The 16,790-nt window shown below is 35.8% G+C and overlaps 1 protein-coding gene across 1 annotated transcript in view; it reads left to right on the forward strand.

Moving 5' to 3' along the window:
- The first annotated feature begins 1,026 nt into the window (after nt 1-1,026).
- Gpm6a (glycoprotein M6A) overlaps nt 1,027-16,790 on the forward strand; it is a 292,843-nt gene continuing 277,079 nt past the window's right edge. The window contains exon 1 of the mRNA XM_005373525.1: nt 1,027-1,349. Coding sequence (XP_005373582.1) covers nt 1,346-1,349 — 4 coding nt within the window. The 5' untranslated portion in view covers nt 1,027-1,345. The remainder of the gene's footprint in view (nt 1,350-16,790) is intronic.

Raw genomic sequence — 16,790 nt, forward strand, 5'->3', positions numbered from 1 at the left:
ATCTATATCGAACCACTATTTGAGTGTTATGCCTTGCATCAATTACAATTCATATTAATCAATTTCCAGAATGGTGATGCATTTCTGAATGATATGTTGAGCACTTTTATTGACTACTTCCTTTCCCCTCCCAGAAGAATGACTTTATATTCCCATTTAACTTAAATGCACTTATAATATCTCTGCCAGACGTGTGCTTCTTCCATTACACTAGAAATAGCTGTGCAAACGTCTCTCGGACATTTTAATAATATGATCTACATTTATCCATGTGTTTTGCCAAATATATTCTTGTTTTTTCATAGTATCCCTTCTCCATGGAAAGCAATATTCCTCTAAGTTAGTAACCATGTCCACTTTATTTGATTGTTCCATTTGCTCATGGCATAGATTAGTATAGTTTAGGGTGTGCTCTGCAGAGCAAAGGCGCTTCAGACACTTTGGGGACTGACTTACTGAAATAACTTCTCCAGTATGAGTTCTGAAAGAACTAGGTCAAAACCCAGCAAAATTACATAATTTTTTTTTTAGCTTGAAAAGACCTCAGAGATCACTTTTTCCAGATCCTTCATTTTACAAATTAGGAACCTGAGCCTCAGTGTTTCTGTGGTCCAGCCAGAATCACAATTCTACCCTCACGGCTGGGAAGCTCAGTCTTTCACACACCTCTTCTTAGACTGACAGTGTATTTTCCAGTTTTCCAGGCGACCTGTCCATGTTATGAGGCGTGTGTGTGTGTGTGTGTGTGTGTGGTTTTTAGGACTGTATAACCATGTCAGATTACAAAAACTTTTACCAGAAAAAAAAAAAAAAGAGATGATAAAGGGTACGTTAAGCGGATATTTTTCTTTTCTTGTCTTTATTAACACCTACGTTAGGAAAAAAAGTGGTGGTACTGAACATAAAACAAAATTTTAGGACCTATAAAATCATCCTGATAGGACCTTTTCTTCTGGAATACTCTTTTCGGAGAACTCACTTTACTTAAGGCTTATTATCTTGCATAACAGGACCCTCATGGGGTACTGAAAGTGTCCCGCAAGTGTGTGAGAGGTTTAGGAGAGAGGTGCTTGCAGGAGCCTCAACTGAAAGCGAAAGGGCGCAGGGAAGCGGCACCGGCAGCCCGCAGAGGGAGGGAAGTAGGCTCCCGCCCAGCAGGTGGAAGGAGGGAGGGCTGCGCCCGCAGAGTTTCCCGGCCCCTGCACGCGTCTCCTCTGGGAGGGGCGAGGCGGGCGCGGCCGAGGTGCTGGGAGCCGGAGCGGCTTGGAGAGCTTGGCCCGCGCGGCGCGGTCCCTCTGCGTTCGGGCTCTCAGGAGGAGCAGGAGGAGCAGGAGGACCCGCGGCCATGGGTGAGTGCGCGCTGGCGCGGCGACGCCTGGGGACCGCGCTTGCGGGGCAGCGAGCGCTCGCGGTGCTCCCGGAGCATCTCCGCTCCCCGGCCCGAGCTCTGCCTGCGGACTTTGCTGGAAACCGGACGGAGGAATGAGTGGCCCTGGCGGCGAGGGCAGGCGCCGGGCGCTCCCGGGGGTGAGGAGGGGCGAGGCTGCGCCCGGCGCGAGCTGGAGGACCGGGGTCTCGCTAACCCGCGAGCTGCGCGGTGTCGGGGGGTAGGGTTCCCGCGTCCTAATGTGGGGTCTGAGGAGCGAGTTGAGACAAGGTAGGAGCAGTGGAAACTTCTTGAAACTTTCAGTTGCACAGGTTTGAGAGGAGGAGGGCTGGGGCGAGGTGAGATCGGGGACGGTCGCTGGTGCCCGGTAAATAGAGTGCCCATTTGCGCGCAGAGCTGGAAGCCAAGGCTGCAGGCTGGCTGTTCCTAAGTAAACGAAGTGGTTGCCGGGGGTGTCCACACTGGCTGGGTGATAGAGCTCGGCGCCCTTGGAGTGGCTCAGGTCCCTAGTGTGCTTGGAACAGCCCCAGGAGTGCTTGTGGGGGGAGCAGAGAGGTGGGGAACCCTGGATCGGTGGACCCAAACCCAGCAGGAGGAGGAAGTGGGGTCCGGTGAGAAAAGTTCAGAGGACAGCGAGGAAGCAGCAGGAGGGCAGAGGAAGCTGCCTGCTCTCCCGGGACTTGGTTTGCAGCGCCTGTGTGTGAAGTCTCCGGCGATCCTGTAGTTCCCTGGTTACTGATTAGCGGCCCCCAGCTGTCGGAGTTTACCATTCAAACCCGGGACACTCACGCCTTCCGGTCCAAGTCTGTCACGCGCCCTTCCCCCGCCTCTCCCTTGTCTTTTGTTGAGCGGGATTTCTTCCAGAGTAACGGGACTGTGGGGCTGACGCGCTCCTGTTGAAATTCCTAAATTCCCACAGGCTCCAGAGTTAGGGGATGCTTTGACTACTAAATGGTGGCGTTTATAGACACTGGCCAACTTGGAAGAAAGCAAACAAGCGAAGGCCGAGGACATTTTTGCCTATGAATGTTAGCTGTGATCAAGACATTCATAGTCTCTGCTTGCTTAACCCTGGAAAACTCTTAGAAAGACCCATTTTTAGGGCTTTTGAATACAACAGGCTTTAAAAAAATCTTATTCAGTTGTCCTTGCACAGATAAACTCTTGTTAGAATAACACATCGGTGGAAAAGCTCCCATAAGTGGAGAGAAGAATTTACTTGATCTAATCTTTTCATTAACTAGTAAAAGCATTGAGATAAGATAATAAAATGTCTAGGAAGAATGACATAACCTACTCTTACAAACTTAAGCTTGAATGGACTGGCTTGCAGTAGGTACGTTACTCATGATTTCAAAGGTATTGGTCTAACTCACATTTTCGATCTGTAATGAAAACAGTTGGTGTTCGACTTTACTTCAGAACCTATGGATAAATTACCTATCGCAAACTAGAGATAGGTGTCATGGGAGAGGAGGGTGGGGTTAAAAATTTAATTAAAATAATCTGAAGATTGTTCTGTGACTCTTCAAAACTCGCTGTAACCTGACAGCTACTTAAAATGTGTTTTTCCCAACTTCGGTTGGAATGTATTATATGTTTCCTATGGGTACTCGGAGTCACCAAATACACATGTAGGTGTTAGTACTTAGAAGAAAGAGAACGGAGGGAATAAGAGAGAGTAAAGAACAGAACACATTTGTAATGACAGAGGGTAAGGGACCAAGTCGTGATTCATATCAAAAACCCAGCAAAGCAGACCGGAAAAACTAAGGAAAAACCAAGGAGCAAATGGGGTGGGGGTGAGGCAAATGAAAAAGAATAGGAAGGAAATGTGTCCAGAAACTAGAAAGAAAACACTTGATCATTGAAGTTATATTTTTCCTTTCTTCTAATTTATTTGTGAAGAACAGAACTTACATCATACCTCTATTATTTAGTGGCAGTAGAACTGGTAGCGGGTTCAAAAATGGAGCCCAGACTGGTAGGATAAGCAGGAAAAACAGTGTAGGGAATGCTGAACTATGCCAACAAACTGGATTCCTCTATTTCCTAGTATCATGATGACTAATACTTACATTTAGTGAAAGTAAGATAGTGTGAGGAGAGTGAATGTAGCAATCAATTCTTATTTGTCTTAGAAGAAATTCCTTCTCTAGCATTGTGGAAGAATGAGAGCAATTGGTTAATCAAATATTCTGAATAATTCATAGTCATATCTATAATGCACAAGGCTATTTCTAAAAAAGAAAAGTTATTTGCAATGCAGGCAAATTGAGATTTTGGCTTTTCTTTCTTCAGCAACGCACTCAATCTGTTAGATATGCAGGGGAATTTTATTTTTCTTTTTTCTTCTCCAAAATTCACCTCTCTAGAAATGATAAAATAAACTATTTCATACTAAAATATACAGAGCTATTTGCTGTGAGTTTTAACATTTTATCTTAACTTTAGCCATCAAGCTAATTGTGAAATTTTGGGCTCCAATGGAGAGGTAGGTTAGGAATATTTTAAATTTCTTCATTAAACACATTACTTACTGTTCTGCTTGACCATATTCCGACACCATTAATATTTGTTTCATTTATAAAATGATACTGAATATCATTTAGTTTGACAGATATTATTACAGAAAATGTCATGGAGAGAAATTGGTACTAAACATAATTTGAAAGGATGTGAAGGACTTGGGAAAGAAAGTTATTCTTACAATAAGGGGCCCTTTAAGCAGTAAGGGTCTGGGGACCATTAAGACATGGAATTGGCTTAACAGGGTAGAATTTGAATATGGAGAGTTTTCAGAAGCAACTGGAAGAATACAGAGTTTATACAATACAAGATAAGCAGTCATAGAGGGTTTTATGACGACATTAGTGTTTAAGGAAGATAAAGTGAGCATATTGTTTAAAACAAAGAATAAATTGAAGCAGATAGACCCAGCTATCAAGCCAATCCTTGAATGATAAGATGCATGTTGTGGTCAGTGTATTAACAGTGGGACTGGAAAGTATCAGATGGATGAAATATATGTCTTATGCTAAAATTTTAAAACTAGGCAACTGAGCAGTATGAAACAGAATGAACAAAGTATGTTCTCTGAAGATTTGAAACCTTGAAGAAGAAATAGAATGCTTAAGGGCTCAACTAGATCATTTATTTTCTGGATGTTTTGGGCAGCTGATTAATTTCAGTTTTGAAAAATTAATTAAGAGGTAATGGCTAGTTGCCTAAAGAATACTATTTAGTAGGTTGGAAATACATAATGAGAATTTAATCAGGGCACGTGAATAAGAAGGAAAAGAAAGATCTGAGTATTACTGACTTACTGACATAAGTCCACATTTGTGAATTACTTATTTTAAAGCAAGAGCATGAGAAATACTGGTTGAGGGAAATGGAGGGGAGAAATTCTACTTAGAAGAACATGACCACCGTCTACACAATCATTATTAAGTGTATTAAAATAAAAGTGAAATGTGACATCTTTAAACATTTAGTATTATATCCAAGATTCCACACATTTTTACAAAAAGAGGTCAGATGGCAATATTATTCTATCATTCAACTCCAGTAAAATGGAGTTGGTAAGGATCTATAAAATCATGAAAACTTGTGTCATATGTGGCATCGTAGATGACCATTTCAATCATGTCTTCAGATGGCTGAATCCTTGCATCAGCATGAAACTTCAAATGAGAACTGTTCAGTGGATAGTCCACAAAATGATGAGATAATAATTATATTAATTTACTTGTTTAGGAGTAGTTATGCAGCAATCTTCCTTTGGTGCAGAATAGTATGGGATCATATAATCTTCTGAAGACTTGCTTGAACTGGTCATTGACGATAACACACGTGTAGCTACCAGTCAGTGCTGCCTGTTGGATGGGAGTTTGGGGTTATCTTTCAGTTTTTCAAAGAATGATGACCAGGTTTGAAGAAGTGTCATCCCAAGGATGTGTGTCCCAAGAAACTGAAGCAGAAGCTGCAAGGATTCTTATGACCTAGCATTAGTGAATTGTCAGGACATCTTATTATAAGGGTCTGACATCAGTGAAATGTCCTGGAACGTCACTTTTGCTGTATTGTTTTGGCCACAAAAATCATAAGAAACAGCTAATGAATAAGGGTAGGGAGATTAGACCTGTGCTGTTGATGTCAGGAGCAGCATGCTTCCATCAGGAAAGAAGTTACTGAAGGTAGTCAAGTAACTTATCTCATTCCTAAGAGATGCCTTATAAGTAAGTGTATATCACATTACATTTACAACTGAAAATTCATTGTATATTTTCTGAAACATATTTTTTTTTTCCGGTACCGGGAATCAAACTCACGACCTTGCGCTTGCCAGGCAGGCGCTGTGCCTCTGAGCTAAATCCCCAGCCCCTCTGAAACACACATATAAAAGCAAATCTTTACTTAGAAATTTGTAGAAATCTATTCAGTCACACTGACACTTCAAAATAAAACATTTCAGTGTAGAAATTCATGCTTGAGTGGAAGTGTGTTGGTAAAATATTGGAATAAGTGCTACTCAAAATAATTTCAAATAAAATCAGCTAATTTTTCTTATTTTCACTTGAATCTGTCTCTACCAAGACTATTGTAAATTATTGTTCACTTCATTCAGGATGGTGTTTCTGCTATAAAATAAATACTTTGTAATGTTCTGTTTAGGAACTTGCTTTATTTTTCAGAAATGTGTTAATTTTATGAAAGATATAATTTGAATTGGTATAGTGTCATTAGAGACTTAATTATACTTATATTTCAGAAAGAATGCGTTTAAGTTAACTATATAAAATTCAAGTTAATAAAGTTCTTCATGTCAATCTTATTATTTTTAAGTGACAAAGGTTGTAGCTATTCTAACTACAAAAAAATAGGACTTTTTCCTAGATTTTTGAGAAATGAAATAAAATTAGAGTAAATGAGATGGGTTGAATTTTAATGACAGAATTAATTTCACCCTAGAAACTTAGAGGCCTTAAAAAAATTAGATTCTTCCTGTGTTTCAGTGACTCAAGGTCATTTTATTTTCAACTATTTGAAGAGGTGAGGGAGAAGAGATGATGGGAAGCCATCTCAATACTCCCTAACTGTAATATAACAAGCAAAACTTCCACACCTCAAAGTATGAAGATTTCAGTACATAAACAACATAACCAGAATAATGCATGAGGACTCCAAAAAGCAAGGAAGCATTCGGTTAAGGTAATTTCTTCTTCAGTTTGTTAAGATTTTCATGCACTACGTCTAAGAGATCTATACCTAAACTATACATTTACTAAATAAATATCTTTTGCTCTTTCTATGAACTTTATTTCCTAGAACTTTTAATTGCATTGTCCAATTAGAGTAATTTAAAGAATATGTTAAATACTGATTCCTCGGTCCTGAATTTTAAAATTCAGACCCGAAAGGTTTGGTCTGAAGCGCTGGATCTGCAATTTGAATGTGTAGTCCAGTCGATGCTGAGGCATTAAGTCTGGGGTGTGCATTAGGAGATAGAAACTCCCTAATGCTTCCCTCCCTGATGGGGATGAGGTGCCCATCACAACAGTTATTCTTTCACTTGCATCTGCAATATATGTGGTAAATTCTGGTTATAACTTTAAAAGGTATCACCAAGAGCTTCATTTTGGGATTACCTTTACAATTGTGTTTCATTTCACTAAAACTTCCAGCCTTTATAATTGTCTCTTCTTCCTCACTGGTCAGTCACTCACCAGGTTTATGGGTGATATTTTCCAAAGTTTACTGAAACAGCATTCTGGAAATTTATTAATGACCTCCAACCAAAAGATTACAAGTATTATCTGTGTTTATATAATTTTCAAATCTATACTTCTGTATAGCTACCTCCACCTAGCTTTCCTTTTGTTTCTTCAACTCCAGTATGTTCAAAACTGAAATCGTTCTCCTGGATCTAACTGGCTTTCCCTGCCCCCACTACCCCTCTCCTCCTTTCCCAACATGTAATAGACAGATATTGTAGAAAAATGAGATGCGGGAAAAGATATTTGAACCAAGTAAAGGCTCAACAAATACATTTTTTCACACTGTTAGGAGAGTATGTTCAAACCATGAAGACAAACACAAGCACCTGGAGTTTAGTAATCGCTGTATCCTGTGAAAGCCTTTGTTTTCCATGTGCTATCAGGACTTTGTCTCTAATCAGTTATGGCACTATTATAATACAATTGCATTATAGTTACACGTGAATATATACATATATATATATATATATATTTCCTCTATTATTTGTGGTCAGGTCCAGACCCTCAAGGCAGCAATTGGCAGATAGTTGGCAAAGAAACTAAAAAATGTCCATACCATTAAGCTACTTGTCTAATACTGCTTTCCCTGTTGATGTAGAAAGTTTACAGAATACAAAATTTGAGTCTTTTATGGGGGATATAATGTACTTAGCTTTGATATCAGGGCACAGTAAATAAGGCTTTAGAGTGATTGTATCTATTCAAAATAAGGTTAGGGATATGATTGTGAGAAGGATTTAAGACTAAACCAAAGCCCTTCATGAAATCAGAAGCATTAAGGCAAGAAGGATGTAGAAGAATTAACTGAAAAGTCAATCAGATAGAGTTAGCGCATTTTCGAGAGAATTAGAGAGTAGTTCTGAAACTAGTAACCTGCTGTGTTCAGTGCAATAGAAAGAAAAACAGAAAAAAATTATTTTGCTTTAAGGAATTTTTTAATAATTTAAGCCTATTGAAATTAATTCAGTTTCATAAGGAGTGATAAAGCAAGTTTGCTTTCATAGAACACATTGTAGGATCAGGGAAAAAAGAACAGGGAGGGAAAGACAGAGGAAGGAGGAAGGAAGGAGAGAATGTTAGTGTACCTAAGGTCCGAAGAAGACTTCTTAGGTAGAAACTCATTCATGTGTGTATTAAACAACGAGTAATGATCTAGGGAAGAGACATAGACTAAAAGTGTCACAGAATAAAAGACTCCTGAGCTGTTTCCTACAAGACTGCTTGTAATGTAAACTTAGTTTATTAAATATAGCTTTAAAAAGAAAAAATATAAAAATGTCTGATGGTATTTAAGAATTATTAAAATGTCCTAATACATGGCCTGATTGCTTTAAATCATACTATATTTGACTAGTAAAGATACACCATGGTGTCTGTTCTGAAACTGCATTATGTTTATTATATTTAAATTCTATTTGTAAATAATATATGTACCTGGAATAGTAAGAATATGTAGATAAATACAAACTTAAATGAGTCAACAGAAATGAAACATATTATGGCTAAATACTCAACCAGAAGTCAGGAGATACTCATTCATATTGCAATAACTGAGCTATTGATCTGTGTCACAATTTCCCACAAATGCAAATGAAAGGCTTGGGTTAAGCGACCTGTAAGATTCCAGTCACCTTTGAATGCCTGTAAATGAATAATTGACTAAATAAGAAGATAAATCACAATAAGCACCACATGCACATCAAAGAATGATGAGGCTATTCTCATAGCCATGTGTCTCATAACTGCACACAGATTTCTCCTTGTTAGTATAAACCTTGACTTTCCAAAATAGAAGGCTTCTAAGGCTTCACCCACAAGATTGTGTTTGTTATTTTGCACTCTAAGATTATTTTTACGCTTACCTTTATAGAATAAGGATATAAAGTCCTAAGATAAAATACAAATAATATTTCTAGGAATTATTTGATGCTTCATTAATTTATGCACAAGTCACTCATTTTAATTCATCTGTGGCATATAAATAATAGTTGTTGTTTGTTATTAATATGTAAGAAATTAATTTGATATGTTTTAACAAGTTTACTTTTCTCATGTTGGTAGCAATATCAAATTTTGAAGTATTTCTCTTTGTATGTGTGGTGATGGGGATTTGTTGTTTTGTTTGATTTGTTTTACATTGTGAGTATGAGACAGTGTTCTATGAGGTTGTTATAATGTAGAAGGAATCATTTTATAAATTCAAGATGTGGTATTTTAATGACTGGTCATGTTTCCTGCTAGTAAAAATTAGCACCATGGTTAAAAACTAATCTCTAAATCCCCCCAAATTACATTGATTTTATTTTTAAGTATCAAGGCAAAGAGGAGGAAATATCTGATAAAATATAACTCTTTGCTGATTTAATTCCTTTTGAGTATAATTTGTGTTTGTCATTTCTTTTGGTAAAGAAAAACATACATATCCAAAGGAAAAGTGCTGAATTGGAATTGTGCTTTCAAAATTTCTGAAGACGCTATATTAAGTAGATTTTTGTACTAAGTTAAGCCAACTACTTTAGCGCAGATTTGAAGTACATAAAATGAACACTGGATTGGCAGGGAGCTTTTTGTGTTCTTTTCTTTTTGGTGTTTTTACTAAATGGCACAAAAATGACAAAAATTTACATACTAGATATATGAAGTCTGTCACCAGATTATCCATTATTGTTACTATTCTACAATTCTATCTCTTCTAAGGAAAAATTTAAAAAGAAGATTATTTTATTTGCTAATTATGTATCAGAAAACAAATTCAAGGGGATATTTCCAGAGAGGAGAATACCACAGCAGCAATTAATATAAGTGCACACTTTGAAAGTAATTGATTCTTTAGGCATACACACAGCATAAAAATCAATAGAAAAATTAACATTTCATTCATGTCATAGCAATTGTTTTTAGCAATTACTTTAATAAGCATCACTTTACCTAACTTGATAAATGCAATCTACTTTCAATAAGCTGAGAGGTAAAATGAGTCTCAACTGAAAAAAAAGAAAACAAATTTTAAAATACCAATAATAATTCACATAGCTCATTAGACCTTTTTAAAACCACTGTTGTGGAAGCATTTTTGTATATAGGGGCACTGGAGACTACTCCTCCCAGAAAAAGCAGCCTTTTGAATTTATTTTAGTGTTGATTCAATTGAACATGTATTTCTAAGAGAAATCATATGATTACCCTGCTTCTACCTGTGACATAATGAGGGTTACACAGGAAGCATAATTTCTGATTCCAAAGTACTTATGTTTTCATTGATGATCTAAAACTTGCACATAGAAAACTATATTGGACTCCTAGTTTAGATGCAGTCATTGCTAAAATCACTGGACCAGAATGGAAGAGTTCAGTGGAGCCTACAGTTATGAAGAGAAGGTTTCTGAATGAGTACTTGGAAGAGAAGCTGATGGTTGTGACTTTGTCAAAAAGTAGAGGTTGTGGTGGTATAGGAACAACAAACAAGAGCAGGAAGAAAGCTGTGGAGATGGGGTGAGTGTGCTCTGGGATGGATCTAATCTGCTTCCCTTCCAGCTATCTTATTAAAAAGCTACTAATGCTGTTTTCGTCCTCTGGAAGAGGCTGTGTGGGGACACATGCTAATACAAACTGTAGAGCAATATAAACAGTGCTCTGGTGGTGAGCAAAACAGGAGTTCTGCTAACCATGAAATTTTATCCTTCTTGTTCCCTCATCCTGTTACTCCACCTCTAAACTATCTTGTTTTCTTTACAAGGCCCTTATGCACTTGTCTCTTTTGTTTTTTGTCTAATCCAACCTATAATCAAGACTGCATGGCCAGAAAACCAGATATTGATATATAAATATCTTCCCTTCTCTTTTGGCCCTTGGTCCCAAACAGTCTGGATTATTGTTGTGTATCTTATAGGAAGCCTAGATATAAGAATTAAGAAAATCATTCTATTACATGATTCTGCAATTGCACTGTTTCTGACTGGGATAATCATCTGAACAGATTTGCTTACTGATGCAATAGAAAAGGAGGAAATATTAGAGATTATGATAAGAAGAAACCACTGTTTTATTTGTTCGAATAAAATCCAGAAGAAATTGGTGTTCTGATGACAGAGAAAGTTCTCCATAATAAGGTCAAATAAACTAGAAATATTCATGATTGTGGTGGTGGACAATTAATTACACTCTATAGATCAGTTCTTATTTTATTAAATAAGAGCACTTAAGTGAAGCCAGTGATTTCGGATTGCTGTGTCAATTTCCTTGTCCATGGTGATGTTCCATGATTTCCTGCTAGCTCACATACTCACTGGGAGCTGCGCTACATGAGCATCTTTACAGATGACAGAATAGCTTAGTAAACTAACATTATTGGCTTATTCTATTTCTAAACAGAACTTCCAATTTAGATTTTAAGATCCACTTTGTCATCGATTGCCATGAGAAAATCAGAAATTTATAAAATTTGATGCCAAAATGTAAAAATATCTAATTAAATGTAAAGTAAATAATTTAACATATTCAAGTACAGATCATAACTTAGTGGACTATTATAATGATCAAAATGAGTTTAAAATTCAGTATTTTAATATTTTAGCTTCTAGAAAATGTGATATAGTTCAGTATTCTTAATGATAGGCTACCAATAGTTTTATCATTATGAAAATTTTTTTATGTTTTATACTGCACGATTTTATTCAGATGAAAGAAAAAGAAAAAATCTCTTTTGCTTAGCAGCTTAATTTTCACCTTCTTACCTTTAGTTCTCTGTAATTCTGGGGCAAATTTTCTTTCCTTTACTACACTGTTATTTCTTTTTTTCATGCTTTTACTTGGCTTTTAAAATTTAAATGATTAGTGTTGGAAGAAGGCTGTTATTCTTGGGGTTGAAAGACTCATTCAGTTTTCTCCTGTCTTCTATGTTAAGGACTGACCCTTAGCAGAAAAATTAAAAGAAGGTATTTCTTAAAAAGCATTCCAAATAGGCAATTTTTAGATATGGATTATATCCCTGTAATTGTATCTTTTCATTTTCACTGAGGCCTGCTTAAATTAATATATGGTGTGATGTACTGATAAATTTCAGATGCAGATATGCACAGGAAGTACCTCCATGTTGGTAGGCAGAGATGTATTATGATTTTCCAGTTCCTGCAGGGACTACAGAATCAATGTACAAGTAGCTGCTTGCTCTCCTCAAGTTGAGTCCTTCTGTTTTCTTTGTCACCAGCTTTCTTCCTCTATTCCACTGTTTATTTATTGGCTGTTTAGTATGGAAAAACATCTAGTCTTTTAACATTGACAACAAATCAGAGTAATGAGCCTGCCCATCACGCTACATTGGGTATAATCTTTGCTTGTTAGGCTCTTGGCTGGTTTTCTGTACTTTATCCTGAACATTTGAGAAATCTGAATGCTTTGTTGGTTGTTATTTTCCCATTCTTATTAACACTTGCCAAATCTCTTGTTAGGCGTCTTTAGAGTCATGACAGCTTCTAGGTCAAATTTCAGTTTTGATCACTGCATCTTTAGAAGTAAAACTAAGGACTGAAATAGCCAGTTCCTTTTCAGTGGTTGCAATGGATGCTGATTAGCTGCACGCTGGTTGTTGAAGTCATAGCAACAAGTCCTACTTACTATCTTTCAGGCATCTCAATTAAGTTTCTTTAGTTTTTGGATGTACAACTACAGAAAAGTTTCATCTCCTGTGGGAAATGAATATACTCTTTCACTGGAGAACAACTTCATAGAGTTAATTAAAAATTCTTTTCTAGTGTTCATTGCTGCATGAATAAGCTAGAAATTATTTTTCACTACTTCCTTTCCTTTTTTCTTCTACTTTCAGTAATGAGGCATTCAAAAGACTTAATCTTTTAATTATAAACTGATTAATTACTAAGTTGTTGGATGCTGTTATTTAAGTTATCAAACTGAACCTACCTATTAATAAAAGGAAAAACTCGAAGTTGGCTACAAAAGTAACAAATTTTATTTTCCATTACTCTGGACCTTTCATAGTCAACAATTTTGTTTTGATAGAAAATAACAATATTTATCAGGGAAAGGTATATTTAAGAGCATACACTTTTTGCATTAAATTCTATTATATAAGATGTGGATAAAATGGAATTTTCTTTTCCAACAGTCACAAATAATTGTAATTTCTGCCTCTATAAAAACTATTTTTGTGGCATAACATTTTAAAGTTTAGGCTTTTTCCAGTCATGAAAGGGGCTGAAAAGCTTATATTACTTAATCAATCAATTGAGCAAAATTTTAAATTCTTCAATTCATTAATTTTTAATCAAAATTGAACAAAGCAAATTTCTGTGGCAAATTCAAGTCATATTTGTCACATTTTGTTCTTTAGAAAATTTTTTTTAATTTCTAGATCTACTAATTTAGAAAAAAAAAATCCATATTCCCTAAGCTTCAGTTCTTTTATTTATACCCACAAGAATAATAAAATGTACTCCATATGTAACATAGTTTAGCAAATGTCTGATCACGAGAATATACTCAATAAGTAGTTTCCGTACACATTAATTATGAAAGTCAAGTTTGTCTTATGTAAGTTTGAAGTTTTCATTTTAAAAAGTGGAAATTTTAGATTAGTAGGGATAAGAAAAACTTTAATCAAAGCAGTGAATATAATCAATAGTGATATTCTTCAAACTGACCTAATTCTGAAAGAAGAAAAACGAAAGGTGGGAGGACTAGGCCTTTCAAACATCTAGATTTGTTTTACAATTGAAGTAATTATAACATTGGTTTAAGAATAAGTACATAGAAAAATAGAACTCAATGAAAGTATCAAAAAATATGCTCAAATTTCTGTATGTCCTTGATGTCTGATAAGGAAGGATTACTAACTAATGGATGATTATTTAGAAAATAATGTTGAACCAGGTCTGGTAGTGCATGTCTGTGATCGCAGCACTTAGGGAAGCTGAGGCAAGAGGGTAGCAGGTTGGAGTCAGGCTTAGGGAACTTAGACTCTGCCTGAAAACAAACAAACAACGGGTTGTATAGTAGCTCAGTGGTAAAACATCTCTGGATTCTTTCCCCAATAATGTAAAACAAAAACACTTTTGTGCATAGAAAATAAATTCTTTTACTACCTCACATTTACCCCCTACATAAGAATAAGTGTTTTATGGATGTAATAGCAGGAATCTAATAAAGATCTAATTTTTAAAAACAATTTAAAATCATAGGAAAAGTAAAAGAGTATTTTTATGATCCTGGGTTGGGAACACATTTTTTAATTGTAGAGAAAATGTAGTAAGTTTAAAATACCTGACAAAGTTGACCATTCCTGAATTGAAAGCATCTTTATGATGCAATAAAACATTAAGAAATACAGGACATATTACAAAAGTGTAGCTGTGTATACATGTGAATAGCTTACAAAACATTAAAAAACCCTACACAGCTCAACAGAGAATGAGCAAAATAAAACCATGGGAATGTCCTAGAAAAGGGAACCATAAATGACCCCATGAATTTACCACATGATGTTCCAATTTTTGGTAATTAGAAAAAAAAATGAATAAAGTATGTACAGAAAGAGAAAAAAATAGAAAATATGAGTAGTCGTATATGTGTCAAATCAAGGGAGTAATTTCTTGTAAAGCTTACATTCATGAAACTCTGGCATAAATAGCTTCACTGTTGAATCTGATTTATATGAAATAAAATAACAATTTTACCACAAAACTTTGCAGGAAAAAGAATAAAATCCCTTCCCAACTGTTATGGTTGATACATTGTGTCAACTTGGGGAGTCTAGAGGTTTGGCTAAGTGAATCAGCAGGAAGCCAGAGTGCTTACTTTGTATACATCCTGAGCCTGTGGAAGAGGAGGGCATGGAGATTATGTGAGAGCTACACGCCCCTTAGGTGGGGGTAGCCTGTTTACTATGTAAGGGAGGGAAAGAAGCTGCTTGCTGCCATTCCTCCCTTTTGCTCTGGCTGCTTTGCTGTTCGGCTGCCATTCCCCCGCTTTGCTCTTGTTGCTTTGCTATCTTCTGCCTTGGAGCCAGCCAAGTATGGACTGAAACCTCCACGAACTGTAAGCTAAATAAACCTTTCCTTCCTTCATTTTGGGCATTGGGTATTTTGTCTCAGCAACGAGAGAAAAGTAACCAAGACACCAACTCATAAATTCAGCATTCCTTTGATGCCAAAACCACACAAAAACTTCAAAACAAAACAAAACAAGATAAGGCTTATGTTCTGGTATATATCTTTTGAGAGTAGATGCAAATATCCTTAAGGAAATTTTAGCAAATTGAATCCAATATCCTAGGAAAGCAAGGCTAAGTTAAAATTTGAAAATTAATCATTAATTCATAATTAGAAAGGACTGAAAAAGAAAAATAATCACTTCCCTAGGTGTCAAATGCAGCATATGACAAAATTTAAAATGCATTCATGAAAAAGTTTCTTAAAGATCACACTTACTGGTGAAAGCCTAAATAATTTTTCTCCCAAGACTATAAATTATGCAAGCATGTCTATGTTCATGGCTTCTCTTCAACATTGTACAGGAGATTTTAGCCAATAGAGAAGGCAAGAGAGATGAAATTAATTCAAATGGTAGAGGGAAATAAAGCACTGTTATCCACAAATAACATTGTGTAAGAAGAAAGTTCCAAAAGATGCTACAAAAAAATTCACTAAGATTTAATATGAGTTTAATAATATACCAAGGTACATAATGAATATGAATAACTGTATTTCTATTTAATGGTGATGGAAATTGAAAATTAATACTTAAAAACAAACCAAAATGAGGAAAAAACAAACAAACAGACCATCAAAAAACCTGACAAAACAGTGTGGACAACAGAGAAATGAAACTTTCTTGCATTTAGTTTGGCAATACCCAATGTTACTTAGAAAATTCATTTAACAAAGTTAAAAATATACTTACAATGAATCAACAAACCCACTCTTGTGTATTTATCTTAAAGCAATGAAAATTTATGCTTACTCAAAAATTAATAGATAAATATTTGTAATCAGTTTTTTGTATCTATTTAAGTCTGGAAAAAAATCTAAATGTCCTACTGCAAGTGAATGGACAAACAAAATCTGATGTTCCCATACAATGGAATTCCACTTAACTGGAAAAGCACAGAAACTAATAAAACAATGTGGATGAATCCCAAATGCATGCTAAGTGAAAGAAGCCAGATTTCAAAGGTTATCAGTCTATTTACATGACATACTAGAAAAGGAAACTTTATAAAAAGACACATTGGTGATTAACAGAGGATGGAGGTGGAAGCAGTGGTTAACTACAAAGGATTAAGATAATTTTGTGGAAAATTGCTCTATATCTTGATTTTGGTGGTGGCTATTTGACTATACATTTTCCAAAAGATGAACTATCAGGAAAAGGTGAATTTTATAGTACAACCAATTAACAGCACACTAAAGGATCATATCATGACAGATATGATTAAATATTACTCCTAATTTTGGGTAGTGGGTCACTTTTGTTAATTATTTTATGCTTTCTCAAAGTAACAATAATAAAATAAAAATTATTTTGCTCAATTTTTACTTCTTTATTTTTTAATTTTAAAGAGCATAGTAAATGAGAAACAAAGAAAGAAATAGGACAGTAGCAGCATGCCA

This window comes from Chinchilla lanigera, unplaced genomic scaffold (genome assembly GCF_000276665.1).
Source record: "Chinchilla lanigera isolate Chin_1 unplaced genomic scaffold, ChiLan1.0 scaffold00002, whole genome shotgun sequence".
In the NCBI taxonomy this organism is placed as follows: Eukaryota; Metazoa; Chordata; class Mammalia; order Rodentia; family Chinchillidae; genus Chinchilla; species Chinchilla lanigera.